We start from the raw sequence: 23,151 nt of genomic DNA, 5'->3' as shown, positions 1-23,151 counted from the left end.
ATGGGTGACGAGGACCAAGGACCAGAAGGCCGGTTCACGTTTAATGGTGGGCCGGTTTATGAGGAAAGCACAAGAAATATTCCCTTACAAAGGAAGCAAGACTAGGACTCCACTTGTAATAGAGTAATCCTAATCCTAATAGGACTAGTCATGTAAACCGCCCCTTCAACATATATAAGGAGGGGCAGGACACCCCAAGAGGGACAAGATTCACAAGTTCCACAAGTTGGACAAGTTAGGTTTAGACAATAGCTCTCGAGATAGAGCACTCTTGTAACCGTGATCATCATCATCAATATCAAAGAAGCGGGATGTAGGCTTTTACCTCCACCGTGAGGGGCCGAACCTGGGTAAAACATCGTGTCTCTCGTCCCGCTCAACCTCTCTCAAGCTACCACATAGATGCGTTGGCCTCGCGACTAAGTCCTGACACTAAGGACATCTGCCGTGACAATTCCACGACAGCGACCGTGGCGCCACCACCATACTCAGGCAATGACTTCGATAGCGTCGTGGTTGCAGGCCATCAACTCGGCCCTTGGCTCCGCGCCGGAGTCCACTCGCCGGCCCATCACCCGGCCGTCCGTGCTCTTCGACGCCAAGGAGGCCGCCGACATCGACCTCCGCGCCATCCTTCCCATCGCCCTCTCTGGTGAGTGGTGACACCCCTCACCCCCACGGCCAGCTCTAACGATTTAAGCATACTTTTCCTTTGATGTCATGTTTCCTTAGCTCCCTGTTCACTTGAACAATGGTATATTTGTTCGCTAGTTCAAGCGCGTATTTCCTGTGGCAGCGACTCACTCATGGCGAATAACCAGCCCTTGGCACTGTCTTCTGTGTTCATGCACATGTGTTCCACAAGATCTGCGTTTGACAGTGCCCAGACGCTCCTCGACATGGTGCAGTCTAGCATGGAATGACGCCAGTTGTCCGCTGCACCACAAATAGCACATTCACTCGTTGTCGACATATTCCGATGTTGCAAGATGTCACCTGTTGGGAGAGAATGTTGTGCGAGGCGCCAAACAAATACCTTCAGTTTAGATGGTACTTGCATACCCCAAACCGATGACCATCCTTTGCGTTCAGCACTGCTATTTGACACATCTTCTACTTCCTCTAGCCAAGCTTCCCTGCCAGTTTTTATACGGAAAATCATGTTGTATGCTGATCGAACAGAGTACCTGCCTTTAGGATCTTCCGCCCATACCCAGAAGTCCTGAACTAGCCTCGTGCAGATCGGTATTTTTAGGATTGCCTCAGCGTCTACTGGGAGAAAGACCTGCCGAACCAAATCCTCCCGCCACGCTCCCATGCTATGATCTAATAATTCAGCCACTCTCCTCGGTGGGTTGGCCACTAGGGATGTCACAGGTTTTGAGAAACCTTCCCTAGGAATCCAGTTATGAGACCAGATTTCCGTTGATGATCCATCTCCTATCTTCCTGATGATGCCTTGCTTCATAATGTTACGGCCATCTAAAATAGCACGCCATATTTGAGAAGGGCGAGACCCCAGCTCGGCCTCAAGAATTGATGTATTAGGGTAGTAGATGGCCTTTAGTAAACGTGCACTAAGTGAGTCCGGTTCCTGTAGCAATCGCCATGCCTGTCTCGACAGAAGAGCTAGGTTAAAAATCTCCATGTCACAGAAGCCCAAACCACCTAGACTCTTCGGTTTTGTCATCACATCCCAGGAGACACCAGCATGGTCTTCTTTTTCCCTGTTTGCTGCCCCACCAGAATTGGCGAATGATAGAAGTAATGCTCTCACAAAGCCCCCTTGTCAGTCTAAAGCATGACATAGAGAACACCGGGATCGCTTGTGCCACCGACTTTATCAAGATCTCTTTCCCGGTAGCAGACATGAGTTTCTCCATCCACCCCTTGACCTTCTCCCAGACTCTGTCGCGAAGGTACTTGAAAGTGCCACTTTTTGACTGACCCACTTCAGTTGGCAAACCCAAATATTTCTCACTCAGAGACTCATTTTGCACATTGAGGCTATTTTTTACTCCTTGTTTGATCTGTTCAGGGCACCCCTTACTGAAGAAGATGGAAGATTTGTTATGATTAATCCTCTGCCCTGACGCCAGGCAATATGTATTCAACAGGTTTGAAACTGCATTAGCTCCCTCCACACTAGACTTAAAAAGCAACAGGCTGTCATCTGCAAACAAAAGGTGGTTAACAACTGGGGCTGTCGGTGCCACCTTCAGTCCAAGCGCCGATGACTGAGAACTGGATTTTAAGAGGCACGAAAGGCCCTCTGCTGCCAGTAAGAATAGGTAGGGGAGATGGGATCTCCCTGTCGAATGCCTCTTGTTGGATTAAACCGTCCGAGCTTTTCCCCGTTAAACAACACTGAGAAAGAAACAGATCTGACCATGCTCATCACAATATGAATCCAGGAAGCTGCAAAACCAAGCTTCTCCATAATGGCTTGTAAATAGTCCCATTCGAGCCGATCATAGGCTTTCATCATGTCAAGCTTAAGTGCACAAAAACTATTGCTCTTTGACTTATTCCTCTTCATAAAATGGAGGTACTCATACGCACAAATAATGTTATCTGTTATTAATCTGCCAGGTACAAATGCTGACTGTTCCTCAGAAATGATATCAGGTAAGATAACTTTGAGTCTATTAGCTACAACTTTTGAAGCGATTTTGTACAGTACATTGCACAGGCTGATGGGCCTAAACTGAATGAGCAGTGTAGGGAAAGTTACCTTAGGAACAAGAACCAATACAGTATCATTTATACTCTCTGGACTTTCTTCTCCTCTGATAATACGTAACACAACCGATGTAATCTCGTCCCCACATATATCCCAATGCTGCTGATAGAAGTGCGCCGGAAAACCATCAGGGTTCGGGGCCTTCGTAGGGAACATCTGAAAAAGAGCTTGTTTGACCTCCTCATTTGTGTATGGGGCGCATAGGCTCTCGTTTATGGCCGGGGTGACCTTGCAAGGCACATGCGCTAACACCTCTTCGATACCCGTCACACCTTCCGATGTGTATAGTGACTTGTAGAAATCCCGCACCATCTCCTTCAGCTCATCTAGGAACAGCTAACCGGGCCTCGCGGACGGCACTGAGATGGGCTTCCTCCGTGACCCGGCCCATGAGGCCATGACCTTCTCGCTTAGCGCACCACCACAAAACCGACCGCTTCCTTGCTGCGTGCTGCGTACATCCCTCCCTCCCCGACCTGCTCGGCGCCGCCTCTCCTCTCCACTCCCCTCCCTCCGCGCAGGGTTTTATTAGGGTTTAGCGGCGGCGGCGACGACCGCGACGCCACCCCCATACCGCAGGTGATGGCTTCGATAGCGTCGCAGCTGCAGGCCATCAAGTCGGCCCTCGGCACCGCGCCGGAGTCGACTCGCCGGCCCATCACCCGGCCGTCCGTGCTCTTCGACGCCAAGGAGGCTGCCGACATCGACCTCCGCGCCATCCTCCCCATCGCCCTCTCCGGTACCCATCCCTCGCCCGACGAACACCTCTATCGATCTAAGCATACTGTTCCTTTGATATCATGTTTCCTTAGCTCCCTGTTCACTTGAACAGCACTACTTGGCATATGTGTTCGCTAGTTCAAGCGCTTATTGCCAACCATTTTCGATTTGGTCGTTAGGCTCCTTGGTTATTCCAAATAATTGCCCCATGGTCACCCTAGCCCCTAGGAATTTATCCGTGATTCGTCAGCTGATGGAGTACACTGCACTGCACTGTGTACATCAGAGCTACTCCTGAAAATTTTCAGAATTCTTCTAACTTCTCACATCAAGCTATGATAGTTTTGCATGTGGAGGACTTGCGCGCACGTTTATGTTCCCTTGCAGTAATTGACTCGAATTGTGATATGTAGGTTTGGAGCATCTTACTGGTGTGGACGAGAGGTTTGCGAGGTACAGTAGCACGCTATTCAGCCAGACTAGCCTTGAGGTCAACCGTGAGCAGCAAACTCAAAAGGAAAATGACAAGCTGAACAAGTCCATCTCCTCCTACCTTCGCCTTCTAGCTGGCTATCTGCAGCTTCCAGCTGCCCTCAAGACGCTCGAATACCTTATCCGCCGATACCTGTATGTACCAACCTTTAGCTACAATTCATCCCTCCCCGCGAGCTCTAGCCCGTTCTTTTGTACCTGACGGAAATGTTCATGCAGGGTGTATGTCTACAACGTGGATGAGTTGCTGCTGTGTGCATTGCCGTACCATGATACACATGCGTTTGTTCGGATTGTGCAGTTGGTCAACTTAGGGTGAGTGTCAGAGGTCCTGGTTTATGCTTGGTTTGTTCCGTTTATCTTTTCAATTCACTAAGTGCTTGCTTGATGTTGTGCGTTCAGGAATAGTAAGTGGACATTTCTTGATGGTGTGAAATCCTCGGGTGCACCCCCTCCCAGGAGTGTTCTAGTACAGCAGTGCATCCGTGATACTTCTTTGCTGGAGACCCTTTCCAACTATGTAAGTTGGGCTGCCTTATTTTTTGTTGTAGGATTATCCCTTGCTTTTGAAGGTTTGTGCTTGATGTTTTTATCCATTACCAGGCGGCACCAAAAAAGGGTTTCCTTCATTCAAGGACAGTGGTGTGCTTTTGCACTGCAGTAATTGTGGAGTGCTTGGGAGCTATCCCCAAGCTTGATTCAAATATAGTGCAGAGGGTGGTGGGATATGTGTTCGACTCCCTTAATCCTGATATTGAGGCAGACCGAGATTATAAGGTTGGCTTGAAGGATCTGTAACTTACGTTATCCATTTATGCAAAATTGACATCTCAATGTTCGTTTAGCTATTCATTATGATTACAATGCTAAATAGAAATGAAGTCTGCATACTAATTTTTTATATTTTCTGAAATCCACCTTATGCTCTTTAAGCTATATCATTGTGATGGGTTCTTTTATAACCAGGCTGGCGCTCTGATGATTGTTGGAGTACTGGCAACACGAGCAACACTGGCTCCAAAACTTGTTCAAGACTTAATTATCTTTGTTGCAAGGGCTGCACAGCATGATGCATTGGAGTCGGTTGATTTACCGTGGCTTCGTGTTACAGTAATGGCTATTATAAGTCTAGTTCAGGTTTGGTCATAACAACTTTCTTGTCACAAGTACCCCATAAAATGTGCTTCTGTATATTAAGTATTAAACTCGATGCATCAATGATATAAAGGTTTTCTGTTAATGTTGCAGTCACAGTCTGTCCATGAATTCCGTAAGAAGCCTTTGATGATTCTAAAAGACATCAGGTAAGGCTTACTTGTGGCTTCGTTTTACCAGATGGCCTATATATTTGGTTTCTTCTTAGCATTAGGCATTGGTTATTTGATGGCAATTTGTTTACAGGGATTTTTCTGGTGTCCTTTCTGTATTATCAAGTGAGTTCAACATTGAGAATTTTGTTAGGCTTTATGTTGAATCACTGGTTGACTACAGGTAATTTGCTCATGTGATAATTGTGATTATTTTTGTATATTACTTTCATTCAATGACTCTGGAAGCATGTGAACAGTACTAGTGATGAATCCTGCCACGTGCACCTTATGGAAACCATGGAGACTCTACCTATCAAGAACTTTGTTGAAAGGATTGTGCGGAAGGTTCTTGGAAACTGTATCAAGGCATCACGGGTCACCGAAAATCCAGATATAAACCGCACAGGTAGTTATTGTATTTCTGGCAATTCTGTTTTAAACTGATCAATTGTGTGTGTGTGTGTGTGTGTGTGTGTGTATTTTACTCAGTAGTTCTTCATTATGAAAGATCATCTTCCCCTACCAATGTTCTATCTTTATAATCCTCAGGTATATGGGCAAAGAAGATCTTCGCTGCAATTGAAAAAAAATATTCATGTGAGCTACGTGATGCTATCCGTAAATTTCTCGAGGTATAAATTTGTTGCTTATCTAGTTTCATATATTTCCTAGTTGTTGTTTGTTCTGCTCTATTCCATTATGAATGTTCTTCATTTCAATTTTGGAAGTCATTGATCTAGAATGTCTTTCTGCCAGGAATCTGAAATTAACTCAGTAGAAGGGGATTCTACTTCCAAGTTGCTCAGCTTAGTGTTTGATGAAAGCAAGAGCATGCCGGCTGAAATTTCTGATGCTAACATCTGGTTCAGTCTGGATCACCCAAAGGTCTGATATGGATTTATTTTATGCAAATTTGTAGAACTGCTAACCCTTTGTTTATGTCATATTTGATGAATTGAATGCCACATAATTTACATACCATCTTTTGGGAATTAGTTTGTTCCCTTCTCTACACTAAAATTTTGTTCATCATGCAGGCTGTGGTCCGTCAATCTGCTCTCTCAAAAATTGCCAAGTCCGACATTTTAAAGAAAAATACTGCAAATCCACAGGTAATGTTTGCATCCTTTTTTGCAAATGTATCTGGTGCAGTACATGATACTCGTTCTATTTGAAGTTATTACCTCCCTCAAGTGTTGATCTGCTGGCTTGTGTTATTTATGTTTTCCTGCAGAAGTTTATAAATATGCAAGATGCAATAATACGCAGTTTGTATGATGATGATCTAAGTGTTGTTCAAGCTGCCTTATCCATAGAAGGACTAGCTGCTATCGCTAGTCCTCGTGGCCTTCTAAAAGCATACGATGATTTGCTCGTGAAATGCACCGACATCATTCACAAAGGTGGGCAATGTTCATTTGTTGGCCTCTTGATGAGTTTGTTTTATTATCTGGTGCAGAAATTTGTTATGTAGCTTAGCTGCTAGAACTTTTATTTACGCATGAGGTTGTTAGTATGGTTTAAAAATTAGGTTTAGAAAAATACAGTAAACATTGTTTGTTCAGTCCAGCTTACAAAATCAAGGAACATTAGGGCATGTACAATGGTTGATATGATAGTCTTATCTTAGGCCTTGCATGTAATTTAGATATGACAATAAAAGCATGCCTACAATGGATTATATCTTGTCTTATCTTCAATAACTAGTTATTCCTAAAAACTTGGTGAGACATCTTGTGCTAAGAGATCATCTCTTAAATAAGAGAAGGCAAGCCTTTTCTTTTGATTTCTCTCTCCTCCACGTCAACATTTATCCTATGTGGCAGCTCGAAGATAGCACCATTGTACATGCCCTTAAGGAACTGGGTTTACTGTTTCCCTCCTCTTGTTGCTAATGCTCGATACTATATCCATAGGAGTTACTAGTCAGTAAGTGACAATACTATTTGTTCTATGGTACTCTAGGTGGTTCAAAAGCATCAAAGGCTTGTGATGTTGCTGTTTCATGTTTGGAGAAGATGGTTACGGAATATCAGGTGCATCACGTGGAACATGCCAAGGACATCGCTACAGTAGTATTTGGTCTTCTTATTGTTCACCCAAAGGTTAGCATTTTAATCTTCCATTGTTTGCTCACACCATTTATTTTCATGCTCATATTCCTTATTTTGAATGTTTAAATGGATGCAGACCTTGAAGGTAAACTTGAAAGCCTTGGAGCTAGCTAAGAAAATACAATGGGATTTCTATGCAAGTAGTCCTCTTGTTTATGAGCTCACTGCTCCTGAAGTGAAGGTGAGATTTCTTACCTGTCCTGATATGTCATCATAGATTCTTACTCTTTATATATCCATCTCCACATCTTCAGCTCTTTGCAGTCATATGGCTAGATATGTAAAACATGTATGAAATACCAAACATATTTTTCTGTAGATATTGCTATTGGGACTTGCTTCATTCTTTCTATTTTTCATGTAACTATATATCTTATTATGTCATTGCAGAACGTGCCTTTGAAGTCTATAGCCTCCATTAACATGAAGAACATCCAAGCTTTTGCTGAAACTTTTCTATCAAACCCAAATAAACATGTGGAGTGGTTGGCTGACTGTGGAAACCGAAGTAGCTTTTCTAGAACTACATTCTTACTCATAGTATTGCAATCTCTGCTTATTCCTACTGAAGGTATATCCATCTTCGCAGCTTTGCTCTTATCATTTCTGGCAGGACTTGTCATAGTTGTTTTGCTAAGAATGTCAGTATTTATCGAGTATTATTGCGGTATTCAAATAAACTGCCCTATATACTCGTGTTGTTCTTGCTTGTCAAGCTAGTTATTAGCATTCTTTCGAAGTGATAGTTGGATGCAGTTTGACTTCTTTCTGAAATTAAATTTTATGTCTGAATCTTCTGTCACACACACGTGCGCACACAAATTACTTATTTTCTTCCCGCCCTCTTCAGTTTTGGATAAGCAGGTGAATCTGTGCCAAGTTTGTTTGCCAGCTCTGAAGAATGAATGGTCTCACATACAGCCAAAAGGCGATTGTATTGGTGATGAGGTGTTGCTGCTTTACTCTACTATTGTTTATTCCATTTGTGGATGATTTACCCAATATTTACATGCCATACCTTTTGTTTTACATCACACAGATCAGCATTGACAACCTTGAGAAGTGCATTACGGAACTAGTGAAGCATATTTTCAATAATGGCACAGACGCATTGAATGCTAGAATTCTTGTCTCCATATTTTGGGGTCTGCTAAGTGTCCAGTCTTCCTATGTTAAGCAGAATTCTATGGTGTGTTACTGCTTACCAAAAATGAATAAATCTGTATCTGTCTTCCTTGTTGTGACTTCTGAGAGTATCTCATATTGTGTCCTCACTTTGTGGTGTATGCAGATTGGTGCTGGTGAAAATACTGCACTTGATGATTTGTTTATGTTTTTCATCACATCACCTGACAGCAATATCTTTCAGAAGCACCTACAGTATCTGGTGGCTAACTGCACAGGAGCACCTGTTCAGTTTATCTCAAAGTACCTTATGGATGAAGGTTGCTACACTAATTTCTATTTTTAGGTTATCCTGTTACTGTACAAGAGCTAAACATATGATATAAAGTTTAGACAACATTTTCTTCTGATATTTTCTGTTGCCTAATATTTGCTTTTATTAAACTTGTATTTTAGTGCCTAGTTTCTTTGACATTTCATAATTAGCTCACTTCAATTGGTTTATTCATGTTCCTGTTTTTCTTTAATGGTTAGTTGGTTACTTACTAGTTAGATTGTTGTTTGATTGCACACTCATTTCTCTTCTTACTAGTTTGATTGTTGTTTGATTGCACACTCGTTTCTCTTTCTGTGCACTGTTTATGATATTTTTTAAATTTTGGTGTAGGTTTGTCTGCTGGAGTTCAAGCAGAGAGTCTTCTTGTGCTTGCGTCAATTTGTTCAACGTGTGCTTTATCTGACAGTAGTAGTATGGATGAGAGCTTGTGTATGCAGCTTCTACTTTTGTTCCCTTCTCTTATTGTCCCTCTTTCCAACGAAAATAAGGTACACAGTGCTCTGTTGCGTTTTTTCTATCGCAGCACAATCTGTGAGCTAGTTCCTTTTTGTGCTGACTAGAGTTCTCTTGGTTATTGTATTGAGCAAGTTCGTTACTCATATTGTAGGATGTAAGGTCCTCTGCTATGAAATTTATCGAGGGCCTGTCTTTGGTGTGGCAGCGCTTGGGCACTTCGGTGTCCAAAAATGGTATGCTAGCCGTATATTTTCTTCATTCTTAATTCCCACTTGAGGAAATTTGATGCTGATCTTTTTGGTCACTAATTACAATCTACAGGAAACAACGGCAAATTCCCCATGTCATCTCCAGCCTTTGGTGTTTTCCTCGAGTCATTGGCCAACCAAAAGGCCATGATATCCTCAGATGCGAGATTTTTACCTGCTTATATTTCATCAATGCTTAGCCCAAGTCAAGATCTGATGGTTCCTGAAAATCTTCATGAAAGGTATTTTGATCTCTCGTGGAACATCTCACATGTTATTAAATGTACATTGTCTCATCACATGAAATTCCTATTATCTCTAAAAAATATGTATTGGTCATATGTTCTTCTGTAATCAACTTTGGCATGGGTATATATTCTTAAAACCAACCTCGAGATAGTATCCTCGCTTGAATTACCAGGGGGATGGTTTAAATGGTGAAGTGAGCAGGTCATAAGCATGTGATTTGACAAATCAGATGTGTGTACTGTAAGTGTGGTAACAAGAGAGAAAGTGGAGCAACCGGAAACAGTACCATTCTGTGGATGTGCGAGGATTTTCTGAAGATTTGAATTTATTTTTTATTAACAGCATCCCATAGGTTTATTGTCAAGAATTAATTGCATTTAATGGAAGCACACGCATGTCTATTTTAATAGAAATGTGTAAGCTCACGTGTCTCTTTTTTCAGAATTGATCAACCGACCAAAGATGCTATCCTTAATTTCATCTTGCACTCTTCTTTGAAGCTCTCTCCTTATGGAAAGGTTAGTTTCTTCTGCAGTGTTGGTAAATCGATCCAGCTTTATATGGCATACATGTCAACAGGGTATCAAACCCCATACACCATAATATTCACTCACATCATCCTTGTCACTCAATACCACACAAAAACTGAAAACTAGTAAATATGAACAATCCTCTCTGTTCGGTTTGGATGTCTGGTTGACATTATAAAATTATTATTGCAGCTGATGGTTCTGTCAGCCCTGAAAGGAGTAGGAAGCATCTTATTTAAGGCAGAAGAGGTTAAGTCTTTGTTCTTGTATCTTCTGGACCGTCGTAGTCAGCATCAAAGTGGGCATGATTCTAAGCAGATCCTGACTACTCATGAAACACAAATATTGTGCTTGCTCTTGGAGGTAATAAATACATCCATCCAGCAGGACTGCCTTGGTTTATATTTGTTGTGAGTGTGTTAATTACTATCATTCTGTAGGTTTTGTTCGAAGTGGCAGATCAAACAAATTTTGGTTTTGACACATTTGACGCTCTATTGAAAGCTTTAAAGGTGAACAAACTTTCAATCAAGTGAAAATTACAAATATATCTGCTGAGATTAACTTTGACATTATGCAACTTCAGGTTGATGGTTTGTCTCACGAAGATCCTGTTGCCGTGATGCCATGTCTAACTGCCCTGCAAAATCTTCAACCAGTATTCTTTGAAAATTTGAAGAACGATACTAAGGTTTATGTTTGCCATATAATTTTGTATGCCATTGTTCGCTTGGTGGAACTTGAGTTATTCGCACATTTAAGTTGAAATATAGGGACAACATTGAATGGGCTAGTTTCCATTCGCATAATAAACAGAACCCAAATTAGAGTCCATGAGGACTTGGGCCTAGTTGGTGGTATTATACAGTTACCCAACCCATGTGAGCATGTACTGGAATTTTGGGAATTTCATTTATTGAGCACACCAACATAGGCATCATGTACATGGTAGTTCTGCAAAAAAAGATGGTATTTTAGCAGTAATTCATGGTCTTCCAATCTGTGTAATCATTGATGTGAACCAGATTGGTTTCTTGTGCTCCTACATTAACTTAAAATAGAAGTTCTCCACAATAATCATGGTGTGCTGATGCAACAGTCAATAATCATGTCTCCTGAATGAGACAGCAGATGGTTTGCCAAGTGTTGGATTCAAGCTCTCTACATTGAACTATGTTGCCAAGTGTTGGATTCAAGCTCTCTACATTGAACTATGTTATTTTCTTGTGTAAACAAGTACACTAGGGGTCTGTTTGGAAGGGGGGTATTTCTTGGTAAATTTTTTGTATTTAGTTTAAATTTGACATAATTCAGGAACTTTGCCAAGAACTACCATTCTTCCACACAGTGCCTGAACAAGTTCTTTCTGCCTGCGACCATGTACTAGAGCATTCTTATTTAAGTCACATGATCTTTCTTGGCATTTGTTTTGTTCACAAATTGTATATACCATCATCTTTCACATGCTTGTATTGTTCTGGCATGTGATTGATCTCAATTCCTTTCTGTCCATATCTTTCTCTCTGATCTATTATTGTCATTCCTTCATGTGGTACTAAAATAAACTAAACTTGAATGTATTCTCACTTTTGCAGGATAAAGTACTTGGGCTACTTATTTCTCTGTTTCGAGCTGAGAATTTGGAAATTCGAAATGCAACACGAGATGCTCTACTGCGAATTAATGTTTGTATCCATATCCTGCACTCTATTTATTTCATTCATATTTACTTATTTTGGCCAAGCAAAATTAGTGTGTCAGAGGTCCAAACACGCCCATTAATGTACGAAAAAGATCTGTCTAATGCTCTGAAATTCGGTGTAAAACGTATTTTAAATCTGGTTGCTTGAACACAGCAGTTGTCACTCTTTCACCACCAAACTGCCTTTACAAATGTTGTACTTCTGTTTCCTTTTCTTTCACCACCAAACTATGTACACCTGAATGGATTCTTTTCAGAGTTGCTAATAATTGTTAACAGTTCTCTCAAGTGTTTGCATGTATATTCGTGTAAGGTTTTGTACGTTTTTTGTATCGCTTTTAATCATTTTTAGCTGATTTCTAATTCAACTCATGACAGGTTCATGCCTCCACTTTTGTGAAATTTATTGAATTGGTTGTAGCGCAAGGTGATAAGAGAGGAAATCCCAAGAGAATAAAGAGATCAGAGAATCTTAACCGTGATAACCATTTTGAAGAGTATTTTGGAGAACACCCTGTGTCTTCTATTCTCGTTTCTCTTCTGGATATTCTTTTTCTTATGAAGAATGTGAATCAAAGGTCTAGTACTATAACACTTAATCTTAAAAAATCTATGTTCTATAGTTCTCTTAATTAAAAAATCCTATTTTCTGTAGTTCTGATATGCAGTTCTAATATGCTGTCATTTTTCATGCAGGCTATGTTTACTCCAACCACTTTGCCAGATTCTATCAAAGCTTCTTTCCGATCAATGGATTTCAGGGATAGTTTATCAATATAACAAAGGCTCTTCTGAAACTCTTGATGTACCCAGTTTTGTAAAAGAAACCCAGCAGTTGGTACTGCTGACACTTAAAGATATCATCGATACACTACAATCGGGCCACCAAGTAATCTAGTAGACTGATTTATAGCCTCTTACTCTTGCTATGTTGTAAAAACTTGAATTTCATGAAAATTGGTGTTTCTGCAGGATAATCTGCTCAACAATGGAAATGTAAACCTCCTCATCAATTTCATAAGGTCCACGGAGGATGTAGGAACTCGTAATCATGGATTGTCGTTGATTGCATCCTTAGCAAAGGCATTCCCGCAGCTGGTTTCAGAAAATATTGTTGATCTGTTTGTTGCTATTGGGGATGCAGTGAAACAGGTTTGTTCAATTTTCCGGGGGCAATCTGATCCTAGTGCAGTTTGCTATCCATGGACCTTCTTGAAGCATTTCTTTAGTTTGTACTCCCTCCGTCAAAAGTTGTACTAATGTTGAGACACTTATTTTGGGACGGAGGGGGTACACCTTAATTTTTGCTAACCAATTCGTACTAGTAAGCCTCTCCGCTTCAAGGAATTTTCCCCATGGGGGTTATTTGGTTTGTAGGATTGTATCATGTAGGAGTACTTTCAAGAATTCCATTGCACTACATATTTCGTAGGAAAATTTCCATTAACTCAAACCTCAAAGAAACATTGTTTTTGTTATGGTGCAACCAAACAAACTTTCTGCAAATTTAACTCTGTAAGATTCAAGTGGGCATCACATTGCAATCATATGTTTGGAATCTTGTGAATCAAAAGAGGCCCTAAATGTTAGCGTAGGTTTTTTATTTTTTTGAAGCAAATCAAACAGGTTCTTTATACTTGTTTATTTTTTTGAAAAGCTTCTGAAAGTTAATGTTGTTTTATATTCTTTGCCTTGTCCCTCACTTAGCTTGTCCTGTACACACTTAACCCTTTTTCTGCATTTCAATTTTGAAGGAGGATAGCCACTCGCAACATGTTATGGAGGATTTATTATCTGTACTAGTGCCATGTTGGCTATCAAAGACCACAAGTATAGAAAAGCTTCTTCAGGTTCTCTATTTTTCTTTGACGTTCTCTGTTGGCTTATACATTTTCCTGTGAATATAACAATATTTAATGGATTATGCATATTTATGTTTCTGCAGATATTCATTAAATCTTTGACTGATGTTGCCGAACATAGGCGTCTGACCCTCATGATGTACCTTTTGAGGACCCTAGGAGAAAATAGTTTGAGTACCGTGATCATGTATCTATTGTATACGTTGATTGAGCGGAGTTCACACTCTCTTTTGAAACACCAGAAGAGTCATTGCGTCCTATCCTTGAGTGCCATGTCACAGGAGTGGGAATATGGTCTGGCAGTCAATATGACGGGACAATATTCCTATAAATTATGGTTTCCTTGTCTGTGTAAGCTACTGCAAGAAATCAAGGTGCATCAGAAACAAGTTTTACTTCCTATGCTACATTTGGCATTGCAGTTTATTCTACTTAAGCTGCAAGATACAGAGTTGAGATTTGAGCTTGAAGCTGAGGAAGCTGCTAATTCTATCCAGGTATTTCATTTGGTCGAAATTGTGGCTCTGTTGCTTTTCTGTTGTTATTATTCCTATTTTAGTTCTGGCTGCTCCAGTTAGAACTCTTGTTGTTTTATGCATTTATATCAGATAGTGTTTTGCCTTAAAAAATATCGTATTCATGGTTGTTGTAGAATTCTCTTGGAACACTAATGGAGGAAGTTGTCTTGTGCACCGTGTCTGTCAAAGACAAAAAAGGGGACATTTCTGGTGATATTCTAAAGGAAGTCAGAAACAATGCAAATACTGTTCTGAAAATAATTACGGGATGGATGCATGCTTCAACATATTTCAAAGGAATTACTCAATTGTTAGAACATCCAGAAGGTCTTGTGAAAAGAAAGGTATCTTTGTTGTTCTGTTCATTGATTATGTTCTTTAAAGCCAACTTTGCCCCACTTGACTGCCCCTGTGTACTTTGTGAACAGACACTTGGAATATTGTGTGAAACTGCAAGGGCGAATAACATGGTCCAGAACAAGCAAAGGACAGCAAGAAAACTGAAGCGCAGCTCTCTGTCTACTGCCCTCCAAGTGGACAAGAGCTCTTGCCCTTATTTCAGCGAGCTGTGCTACAAGATTCTAGAGTTGATTGATAGAGAGTCGGACACATCTGTGAAAATTGCTGCTATTTCTTCACTCGAAACACTAGCGAAAGAATATCCCTCTGAAAATCCTGCATATAGCAAGTGCCTTGCGACAATCATTAGTCACATCAGCTCTGGTGATTCTGTCACTTCTTCCGGGTTAATAAATACCGCAGGGTCTCTGATTAACGTGCTAGGGTCAAAAGCATTACCTCAGCTTCCACTTATCATGAAAAATATGCTGCAAAGAGCACATCTGGTGTCATGTTGCCCTAGTGGAAAATATGCGCATGGTTCTCCGAGAACTGATGTCAGCCTTTCAAACCAATCTGTAAGTATGTTGCTATCCGTACTTACAACTATTCAGGTGATTGTGCAAAAGCTTGGGGAATTTGTTAGTCCATATTTGGAAGAAATACTGGATCTCGTGATATTGCATCCTGAATGTGCTACTCAAATTGATGGAAAGTTGGATGTAAAAGCAGCAGATGTTCGGGGGCTACTGACCGAGACAGTTCCAGTATGTTCCTTCTAAACATATCATGTATTGTTTTCTCAGTGATATGATGGGCAATTAATGTGCTTTATATTCCGAGTCTAATGGAAATATTTGTATTGTAGGTTCGGCTTATTCTTCCACCTTTACTGAATTTGTATTCCAGTGCTACCAAATGTGGAGATGCAAGCCTGTCATTGTCATTCCAAATGCTTGCAAATGTAGTTGGTACAATGGATCGGCTGGCTGTAGGAACTTACCATACAAAAATATATGAACACTGTTTGGAAGCTCTTGATCTCCGTCGTCAGAATCTGGACTCCTTGAAGAATATAAATTTAGTTGAGCAAAGTATTATCCACACCATTATCACTCTCACGATGAAGCTTACCGAGTCCACTTTTAGGCCTCTTTTCCTTCGTACTCTTGAATGGGCAGAGTCTGAAGTTGATCAGTCCACATCAAAGAGGAGTATGGACCGTGCAATTGTTTTCTACAAGTTGGTCAACAAGCTTGCTGAACAACACAGGTATTCCTATCCCATTGTGTATTGTCAAATCACTGAACAACATAAATGAGTTTGAAACCTTGTGTCTTTTGCTGGAAAAATTCAAACCCTTGTCAATGATTTGCCTGATGTTAGTTTGTTCAATTTGCCCATATGAATTTGCTTCTTATCTTGTTTATATCATTTGTCTATGAAGGTCCTTGTTTACACCTTACTTCAAGTACCTACTTGAGGGGTCGGTACAATATCTATCAGAAGATGGTGTCTTGATCAGTTCCAAGCGAAAGAAGAAGGCTAAACTTGGAGACAATATAGTCAAACATAAGGATAGTTTGTCAGGACAAAAGCTGTGGAACTTGAGAGCACTGATACTGAAATCATTGCACAAGTGCTTTCTTTACGACAATGATCAGAAGATCCTAGATTCCTCCAATTTCCAGGTTAGTTTCTTTGTATTATTTTTATATGGGTCTACTGTCTCACATGTTCGTACAAGATCAATTTCATATCTTGCATGCTTTTGCCAGCCAACAAAAAATTATAATGTGCTAGGAAAATTCTTTATGTCTTGTTTGGATGTCATAATCAGGTGGTAGAAAGGGCATCCTTTAAGTTGCTTGTAGCATAACCAGGAAATGTTTCTTATATTCTTCCCCCATTTACCTCCTCTGCTCCTGATGATCTTTTCATTTTGATTGTAACATTTTTTGTATATCTTGGCTATCTGCAGACTCTTTTGAAGCCCATTGTTTCTCAGTTTGTGGCGGAAGCGCCTGAATCTCTTGAATCAGTTCCAGACGCTCCATCAGTTGAGGAAGTGGATGAAATTCTTGTTTCGTGCTTGGGACAAATGGCAGTGACTGCGCGATCAGATGTTCTGTGGAAGCCTCTTAACCATGAGGTAGGAACCAAGCAATACACAGAGTACTACTTGAATTGTAGCAGCTAACTGAACTAATTGATAACTATTTGGTGATTTCTTATAATAAACTCGAATCTGGTAGTAATATTTGAACCAGAGACAGAGACCAAAGACTTGCTCATGCTAACTAACTGGCTTAATTTTGTCATTATTAAACTGCAGGTGCTGATGCAGACAAGGAGTGACAATGTCCGCCCTAAGATGCTGGGCCTGAAGGTGGTGAGGTACATGGTCCAACACCTGAAGGAGGAGTACGTGGCTCTGGTCCCGGAGACCATCCCGTTCCTGGGCGAACTGCTTGAGGACGTGGAGCTTCCTGTGAAAACGCTGTCCCAGGAGATACTCAAGGAGATGGAGACCCTCAGCGGCGAGAGCCTCCGTGAGTACCTGTGATCTGTCCCCAGAGTCCTCGCGCCAGTGAAGTCAGCTCCCGGTGGTATGCAGTAGTCACATCGATCTTGCTTGTTGTAATGTAAACTACACATGATGAATGGCTTCGAGTACAAATATTTTGTTGTTTACATGTGTGAACTAGTGAACCATATAGTTATTCTGTCCGGGCCTTGCTACTGTGTGTTATTTTAAACACCGTCATGTTAACATAGCGCGCCTACTGTATGCTCAACTGTCGTGCATTGTCAAAATTGGTTGGCTGTACTGCGGAGTGACTTTAGGGACTGTGCAACATGCACGGTGGTAAAGCACGTGCCAGGGACATGAGCACATGGAGGCCTCTCGAGTTGTGTAGATTTCTTCATGTGCTCCCGGTAAATCCAGTTGCTATTATTCTGTGGCGGAGTCAAGATCGCGGAGTTGTTTATCCAGCCAGCTATACGGATCACGCGGAATCAGCTTCTGACAGTCATCGCAAGGTGGCGTTTCCCATCAGATGGTGATGCTAAGATGACCAGTGCACATGGTTGGCCGCCTGATCTCTTCTGTGGCATGTCTCTTTCACATACTGAACACTGAACCCAGATTTGGCTCTTAGACAGGGATTTCTGTAGCCGGTGTTAAAACAAATCAAAACTTACCAACTCTAGGTTTTACTATTAGTGCCCACTCTCTTCTGGGCCGAAATTGCGTTTTCAGGCCCAAGGAGTCCTACTGTTCTTGTGTAAACGGTTAACAGCCAGACGTTTTAGCACTGATGGGACATGGGAGGGTAGATTCAACAAACATTGCAGGCAGCCGTCCAGTCCTACAGACACTAGAGCAGAGGTTGGCATGCATGTTTGGGTCCGCCCAAAAGGCCAACAACAGTAAAGAGATGTCGACAAGAAGGTGTCGCCGCTCAGTGCTGCCAAAAGGGGCGACACCCCCCGTTGATCGGTGCCCATTTGGAACAAACGAGTCGCATATCAAACAACAGCCAGGAAAGTGACCTTGTGAATGACCAGTGCGTGCAAACAACCACCTCCGCAGGTTCAAAAGATGAAGGATTGATCTAAACGTTCTTATATTAGTTTACAGAGGGAGTATAATTCAGATGAGGTCTGCAGAACACAGTCAGAAGAACCTTACGCCTCATTTGTCGAAAGCTTAAGCTTTAAAAGTGCACGGAAGCTATACACACCGGTAACCCCCTATCACTCCCCAGTTCCCTGGCGGCACAAACCCTCTATGAAATAACAAACGGGTAATACACTTATAAATACTAACACTACCCTGCTGCTGGTATATAGTTTAAGAGGGCTCATAGTTTAACACCTTCTAATTAGTACGCGAGTGACCCGACATCCGGCGTGTTTCGGTCACCTCGATATCTCCTCCAGCCTCTTCAGGATGCGTCTGGAATCCGGTCTCAAGGACGGCGAAGGGTTGCAGCAAGCCGTCGCGAGCTCGAAGAACGCGTTGAGCTTCGCCTCATTCCCCGAGTTCTTGCTCTGCTGGATCAGGTCGGACCCGAACGCGTCCGCGATCTTCCTCTCGAGGACCAGATCTTTGAACGAGGCTGGCAAGTGGATGTCGCGGGCGTTCGGCGAGCCATCGCTCGCCGCCTCCTTCTGAGCGAGCATTTCCAGCAGGATCACCCCCAGGCTGTAGACGTCGCTCTCCCTCGTCACCTCCCTCATCTTGATCAGCTCAGGGGCCTTGTAGCCTTGCACCGCGGCGGTCTCGAGCATGTCTTGGGCAGCAGCCGGGTTCAGCAGGAGGTAGAGCCCGAAGTCTGATACCCTGGGCTGGAAATCGGCGTCGAGCATGATGTTGCTCGTCTTGAGGTTGCCATGGATGATCGGCTTCTGCGATCTTGTGTGAAGGTGGTCCAGCCCCTTGACGATGCCAATGGATAGCTTGCAGATTATCTCCCATCGTTGTGAATCATTGATCCCCTCTGCAGGTAAAATTTAAAAGGGAAATGTCAGACGGTCCAGAGAATGCATAGAGTGTTTTGTTTAGATGCTGTATCATGATCTGAGATCTGACAGTAACTAGCAACGTTACTGACGTGCTGACACCAGTAGTGGGAAAATCTCATGGTAAGACCGGACTGGCAGTCCAACGTAAAGGCCGACACATTTTCAACTCAATCGTGCAGTGCGATATAAATGCAATGAAGTCATAAAATTTGAAACTGTTCAAACCAGAACCTTGTGGTAGGGAACCAGCTTGCAGTCGTACAAGAAATGTAGCAGCATAGAGGACCATTTGGACATGTCTTTTTCAAACCCTCACAAAGATCGAACACACCTCAAAAATTATTGACAACAAAAAGTCAAAAACCACAGAAATTGTTTTCTGTAAAAGATAATCATCATCTTTAGAAGTCTTTCTCAATGTGATCAATTGGTGGATCAACACATAAAACATGTTCAATAGGAGCATATAATTCAACAACTCCACTGAAAATGAGAGCTGAAAGTTGCAGGGAGCACAAACAGCTCAGAAAAATCAACCTCATAAATGCCATAAAAGTAGTCTTGCAAGCACTTCATATAAGAAAGCATCTTTTTTTTAGGGAAGAAAGGGTTTCTCTTTTTTATTTATGGAAGAAAGCATTTCTCTTTAATTATGAAATAAATCGTTCAATATGCTATGAATATGTTTCCCCGGAAACACTGATTTGATATATAACTGAACAACACGGAAAATCAAATGAGGTTGCTACAGGTGACCCAATATTCATATGTCCTTCAGAAACATGAAGATCATGCTAAAGCAAAGTGTCCAAGCCAACAACTCCAACCAGTAAAAGTTCACAAACACCTTTATCAACAATTGAGCTGTCCCGTTGTCTAGTAAACTTCACGACAAAAGTACAAAGTGTAGCAGTGAAGACACATGGCTAAAGGTAGTAACAAAAATCACTCTGCAAGGCTGTTGCTCAATCCTTGCAGCATTATTGGAAGTACGCATTCGTGCTAAATCTGAATCAGATGTGCAGAATAATCGATCAAATCAAACAGAGATGATTTTCAGTTATTTTCCTGGGAAACCAGAGACGGAGCAGAGCTAATTACGATGCTGGCACATGAGTCAGCAAATTTACTACAGTTTCAGCTAATTATGACGGAGTATTTCGCATGATTAGACTTACTCAAGGCAAACTTGGGTTGAAAGCAAAGCGGTGGAAGCAATTGCACGCTCTGGAGCAACGTAGGTAAAGGGCAAACCTTGCAAGAAGCGGCGGAGCGAGCCGGCGGCGTAGAAGGGGTGCACGAGCAGCTTCTCTCCGCGCGGGCCGACGTAGAGCGCGCGGATCGGCACGAGATTCGGGTGCTGCACGGCGCCGAGCAGCCGGGCCGCCGCCGCGGCCTCCTCGGCGGCCGCGGAGCAGACGGGCCGGAGGAACCGGAGCAGCGCCACGGCCTCGCCGGCGCTGAGCCCGGCGCGGTAGAGCGTGCTGTGCGCCGACTTGGCGACCACCTCGCCGGGCGCCTCGAGGATGGCGGCGACGGTGAGCCCCTCGCCGCCGGGGAACGTGAGCAGCTCCTCCCCGACGCCGGAGCCGTAGGCGCTGGACCCGCCCGCCTGGAGGCGGTCAGCCCCGGCGCCGTGCGAGGGCAGCACCGCGCGGCGGCGGCGGCGGCGGCGGCGGTAGCAGCGGACGGAGTAGCAGAGGAAGAGCGCGACCACGACGCCCAGGACCGCGAAGAGGACGGCATTGACGAGCCTCCTCGGCATTGCTCCGCTCCGCCGGCGCGCTCGGCTCCGGGGAGCAATGGGGGAGGAATTCCCGGGGGATTACGCGGCGGATTGGTAGGGTTTGGTGCCCTCGGGAGGAAAGGTTTGTGCTTGGGCAGCTCCTCCTCCCTTTCCCTACCCCTTTTCGTGATTCTTTCCCTTGCGGTGGAGATCTCTCTCCGCCTCTGGCCTGCTGGGGGAGCTGGCTGCGCCCTTTTGTTGTGTGTGACAGTGTCAGCTAAGCTAATGGCGGTATTCTTTGGGTGTATATTGGGGTGGAAGCTAGCTTGGGATGCCTCTCGTGTTGGGGGAGAGCGATGGATCCCTTCTTTTGCTTGCTTGGACTTTGGGTTTTACGTGGATGTGGATGATAAGTGCGTTCATGATGGCAATGGACGTAGTACGTACCCATGAACAGTGTGGGCAATAGGACCCTAAATCTGTGAGGCCCCTAACTTCATAATTGCGTGCGTCATCGAGTACACTTGATCACCTCATGTCATGTGGCACTATAGGCCCTATGTCTGAGCCGGAGTAGGGCCATGTGATGGCTAGACAGGCCAGGTTTAAAATATTCTAGTTCTAGTTCTATATAGAAATATTAAACGAAGGTGATATTTCTTGGTTTTGTCCCGCTTTAATTAATTTCACGTATGCTATTTGGTTTCATTACTTGCCATCCGTTTTGGCCCAACGGGGAAGCCCACCTGACGACGCACGGTAACCCACGTTCGGAGAGCTGGCAAAAAATAAAATAGCCGATGGCAGGGTTCGACCTCATAACCCACCAATCGGCCACGCACAGTTTGTCCAACTGACCCAACTAGAGATATGAGAGGATGTTTTTTCTCCCGTTGCAACGCACGGGCCTTTTTCTAGTATTCTATAAATTATGAGTGATGGCATGTAAAAAAACTTTTTGTTACTCCTAGAAAGAAAATTTGTGTTTACTCCCCCTATTTTAAATTTTTACAAGATGTTTTTAAGACTCGGAGAGCGTCGAAAAACGTCTTATATTAAATTAAGAAGGGAGTAGATCACAAATTTAGACGTTAAACATTTGCGTTGAGCCGTTGAGGTTTCACTGTGCGAACAGTTTCCCATGATTATACCCTTGGCAATGGTGAATCCACCCTGTAGATGATCATACCCTTGGCAATGGTGAATCCACCCTGTAGATGATTATACCCTTGGCAATGGTGAATCCACCCTGTAGATGTGTGGTCAGTTGAGCTAGGAACCTTTTAGGCCAACTCCACCGTGCGACCCCATCTTGTCCGGATGCGTCCATTTGGGGTAGAACGGACGAATAGCGCGGCCCAATGCGCGACCCCAAACGGATAAATGTCCGGATTCCCTCCGTTTTCGACTCATCCTCGGCCCGCACTTGTGTCGAGTTTGAGGTCAAACGGCATCGCGCGGACGGGCTCGCCGCACGCCCTTGTCCTCCCGTGGCCCGCCTGCCGGGGACACTAGCAGTCCCTTCGCTTCCAACACCTCCACCCCCTCTCCCCGCCCCGCCCCGTCGCCGGCACCGCCGCTATTCTCCGGCCGTCCATACCAAACCACGTCCCGACATGGCCGCCACCACGCCCGTGCTTTCGTCGTAGTCTTGGTCGTCGATCGGAGAAGGTTTGGCCGTCGCCGTCGTTGCCGGTGGTAGAGGGGATACGACCGCCGGCGACGTACCACGACGGCCGCGACAGCTTTTGATGAGAGCTCCAGAGCGGCCAGTAGCCGGCCGGCAACCACCCCTGCTGCGTCGAGGTGATCATCGCGACCTCTTTGCCACCACGACCGCAAGGTGTTCGACAGTTTGCCCACAAAGGTATGGACAGTGGAGATGAGTTTTTCTTCCACCACTTCATTTGTTCATCGGACGATTGGTCGTCGGATGATGAAGATCTTGTGGTGGCTGCACTGGTCGTTCACGACCACATTCAACAGCAGCTTCCTCGGTACAGGGGGTCAGTCCCTGGCCGTGCTCCCAATCTGAACCACAACAGGGAGAGAGGCCACACCCTGCTCTATGCCGATTACTTTTCCAACACCCCGCTCTTCAAGCCGGATAAATTCCGTTGCCGTTTTCGAATGGCAAGACATGTGTT

The 23,151-nt window shown here is 43.5% G+C and overlaps 2 protein-coding genes across 3 annotated transcripts; one reads left to right on the top strand and one right to left on the bottom strand.

The window, feature by feature from the left end:
* Positions 1 to 546: 546 nt before the first annotated feature.
* LOC125539434 (uncharacterized protein At3g06530) lies at positions 547 to 17,543 on the top strand. Of its 2 annotated transcripts, none has more exons than XM_048702887.1 (38): positions 547 to 652; positions 3,877 to 4,090; positions 4,175 to 4,270; positions 4,358 to 4,475; positions 4,559 to 4,732; positions 4,922 to 5,092; positions 5,204 to 5,259; positions 5,357 to 5,446; positions 5,523 to 5,671; positions 5,815 to 5,897; positions 6,022 to 6,150; positions 6,303 to 6,377; positions 6,500 to 6,668; positions 7,231 to 7,370; positions 7,456 to 7,560; positions 7,770 to 7,950; positions 8,230 to 8,327; positions 8,419 to 8,568; positions 8,671 to 8,824; positions 9,172 to 9,329; positions 9,449 to 9,530; positions 9,619 to 9,787; positions 10,237 to 10,312; positions 10,517 to 10,687; positions 10,765 to 10,836; positions 10,911 to 11,015; positions 11,920 to 12,009; positions 12,405 to 12,604; positions 12,723 to 12,915; positions 12,999 to 13,178; positions 13,781 to 13,876; positions 13,972 to 14,385; positions 14,541 to 14,750; positions 14,835 to 15,512; positions 15,614 to 16,017; positions 16,193 to 16,436; positions 16,727 to 16,897; positions 17,081 to 17,543. In XM_048702887.1, exons 6-38 carry the CDS (start codon positions 4,934 to 4,936, stop codon positions 17,309 to 17,311), a joined length of 5,682 nt encoding a protein of 1,893 aa, XP_048558844.1. In that variant the 5' UTR covers positions 547 to 652; positions 3,877 to 4,090; positions 4,175 to 4,270; positions 4,358 to 4,475; positions 4,559 to 4,732; positions 4,922 to 4,933; the 3' UTR covers positions 17,312 to 17,543. The 2 variants fall into 2 exon arrangements, with proteins under 2 accessions (XP_048558844.1, XP_048558843.1); XM_048702886.1 differs by lacking the exon at positions 547 to 652 and adding an exon at positions 3,193 to 3,482.
* Positions 17,544 to 18,360: 817 nt separating this feature from the next.
* LOC125539435 (putative kinase-like protein TMKL1) lies at positions 18,361 to 21,422 on the bottom strand. The gene is made up of 2 exons (XM_048702888.1): positions 20,533 to 21,422; positions 18,361 to 19,253 (listed from the first exon to the last, which is right to left on the bottom strand). The coding sequence occupies exons 1-2, from the start codon at positions 21,041 to 21,043 to the stop codon at positions 18,673 to 18,675; spliced, it is 1,092 nt and encodes a 363-aa protein (XP_048558845.1). The 5' UTR covers positions 21,044 to 21,422; the 3' UTR covers positions 18,361 to 18,672.
* Positions 21,423 to 23,151: the final 1,729 nt, after the last annotated feature.

This window comes from Triticum urartu, chromosome 2 (assembly GCF_003073215.2).
Source record: "Triticum urartu cultivar G1812 chromosome 2, Tu2.1, whole genome shotgun sequence".
In the NCBI taxonomy this organism is placed as follows: domain Eukaryota; kingdom Viridiplantae; phylum Streptophyta; class Magnoliopsida; order Poales; family Poaceae; genus Triticum; species Triticum urartu.
This window is presented reverse-complemented; position numbering and strand designations above follow the sequence as displayed.

Bases quoted from the DNA above. Each gene is read 5' to 3' on its own strand.
- LOC125539434 (XM_048702886.1), top strand. From the start codon at position 3,326: ATGGCTTCGATAGCGTCGCAGCTGCAGGCCATCAAGTCGGCCCTCGGC. The intron at 10,837-10,910 runs GTGAACAAACTT...ATGCAACTTCAG, and splicing joins CTCTATTGAAAGCTTTAAAG to GTTGATGGTTTGTCTCACGA. The intron at 12,916-12,998 runs GTAATCTAGTAG...GTGTTTCTGCAG, and splicing joins CACTACAATCGGGCCACCAA to GATAATCTGCTCAACAATGG.
- LOC125539435 (XM_048702888.1), bottom strand. From the start codon at position 21,043: ATGCCGAGGAGGCTCGTCAATGCCGTCCTCTTCGCGGTCCTGGGCGTC. The intron at 19,254-20,532 runs GTTTGCCCTTTA...TTTTACCTGCAG, and splicing joins GCTCCGCCGCTTCTTGCAAG to AGGGGATCAATGATTCACAA.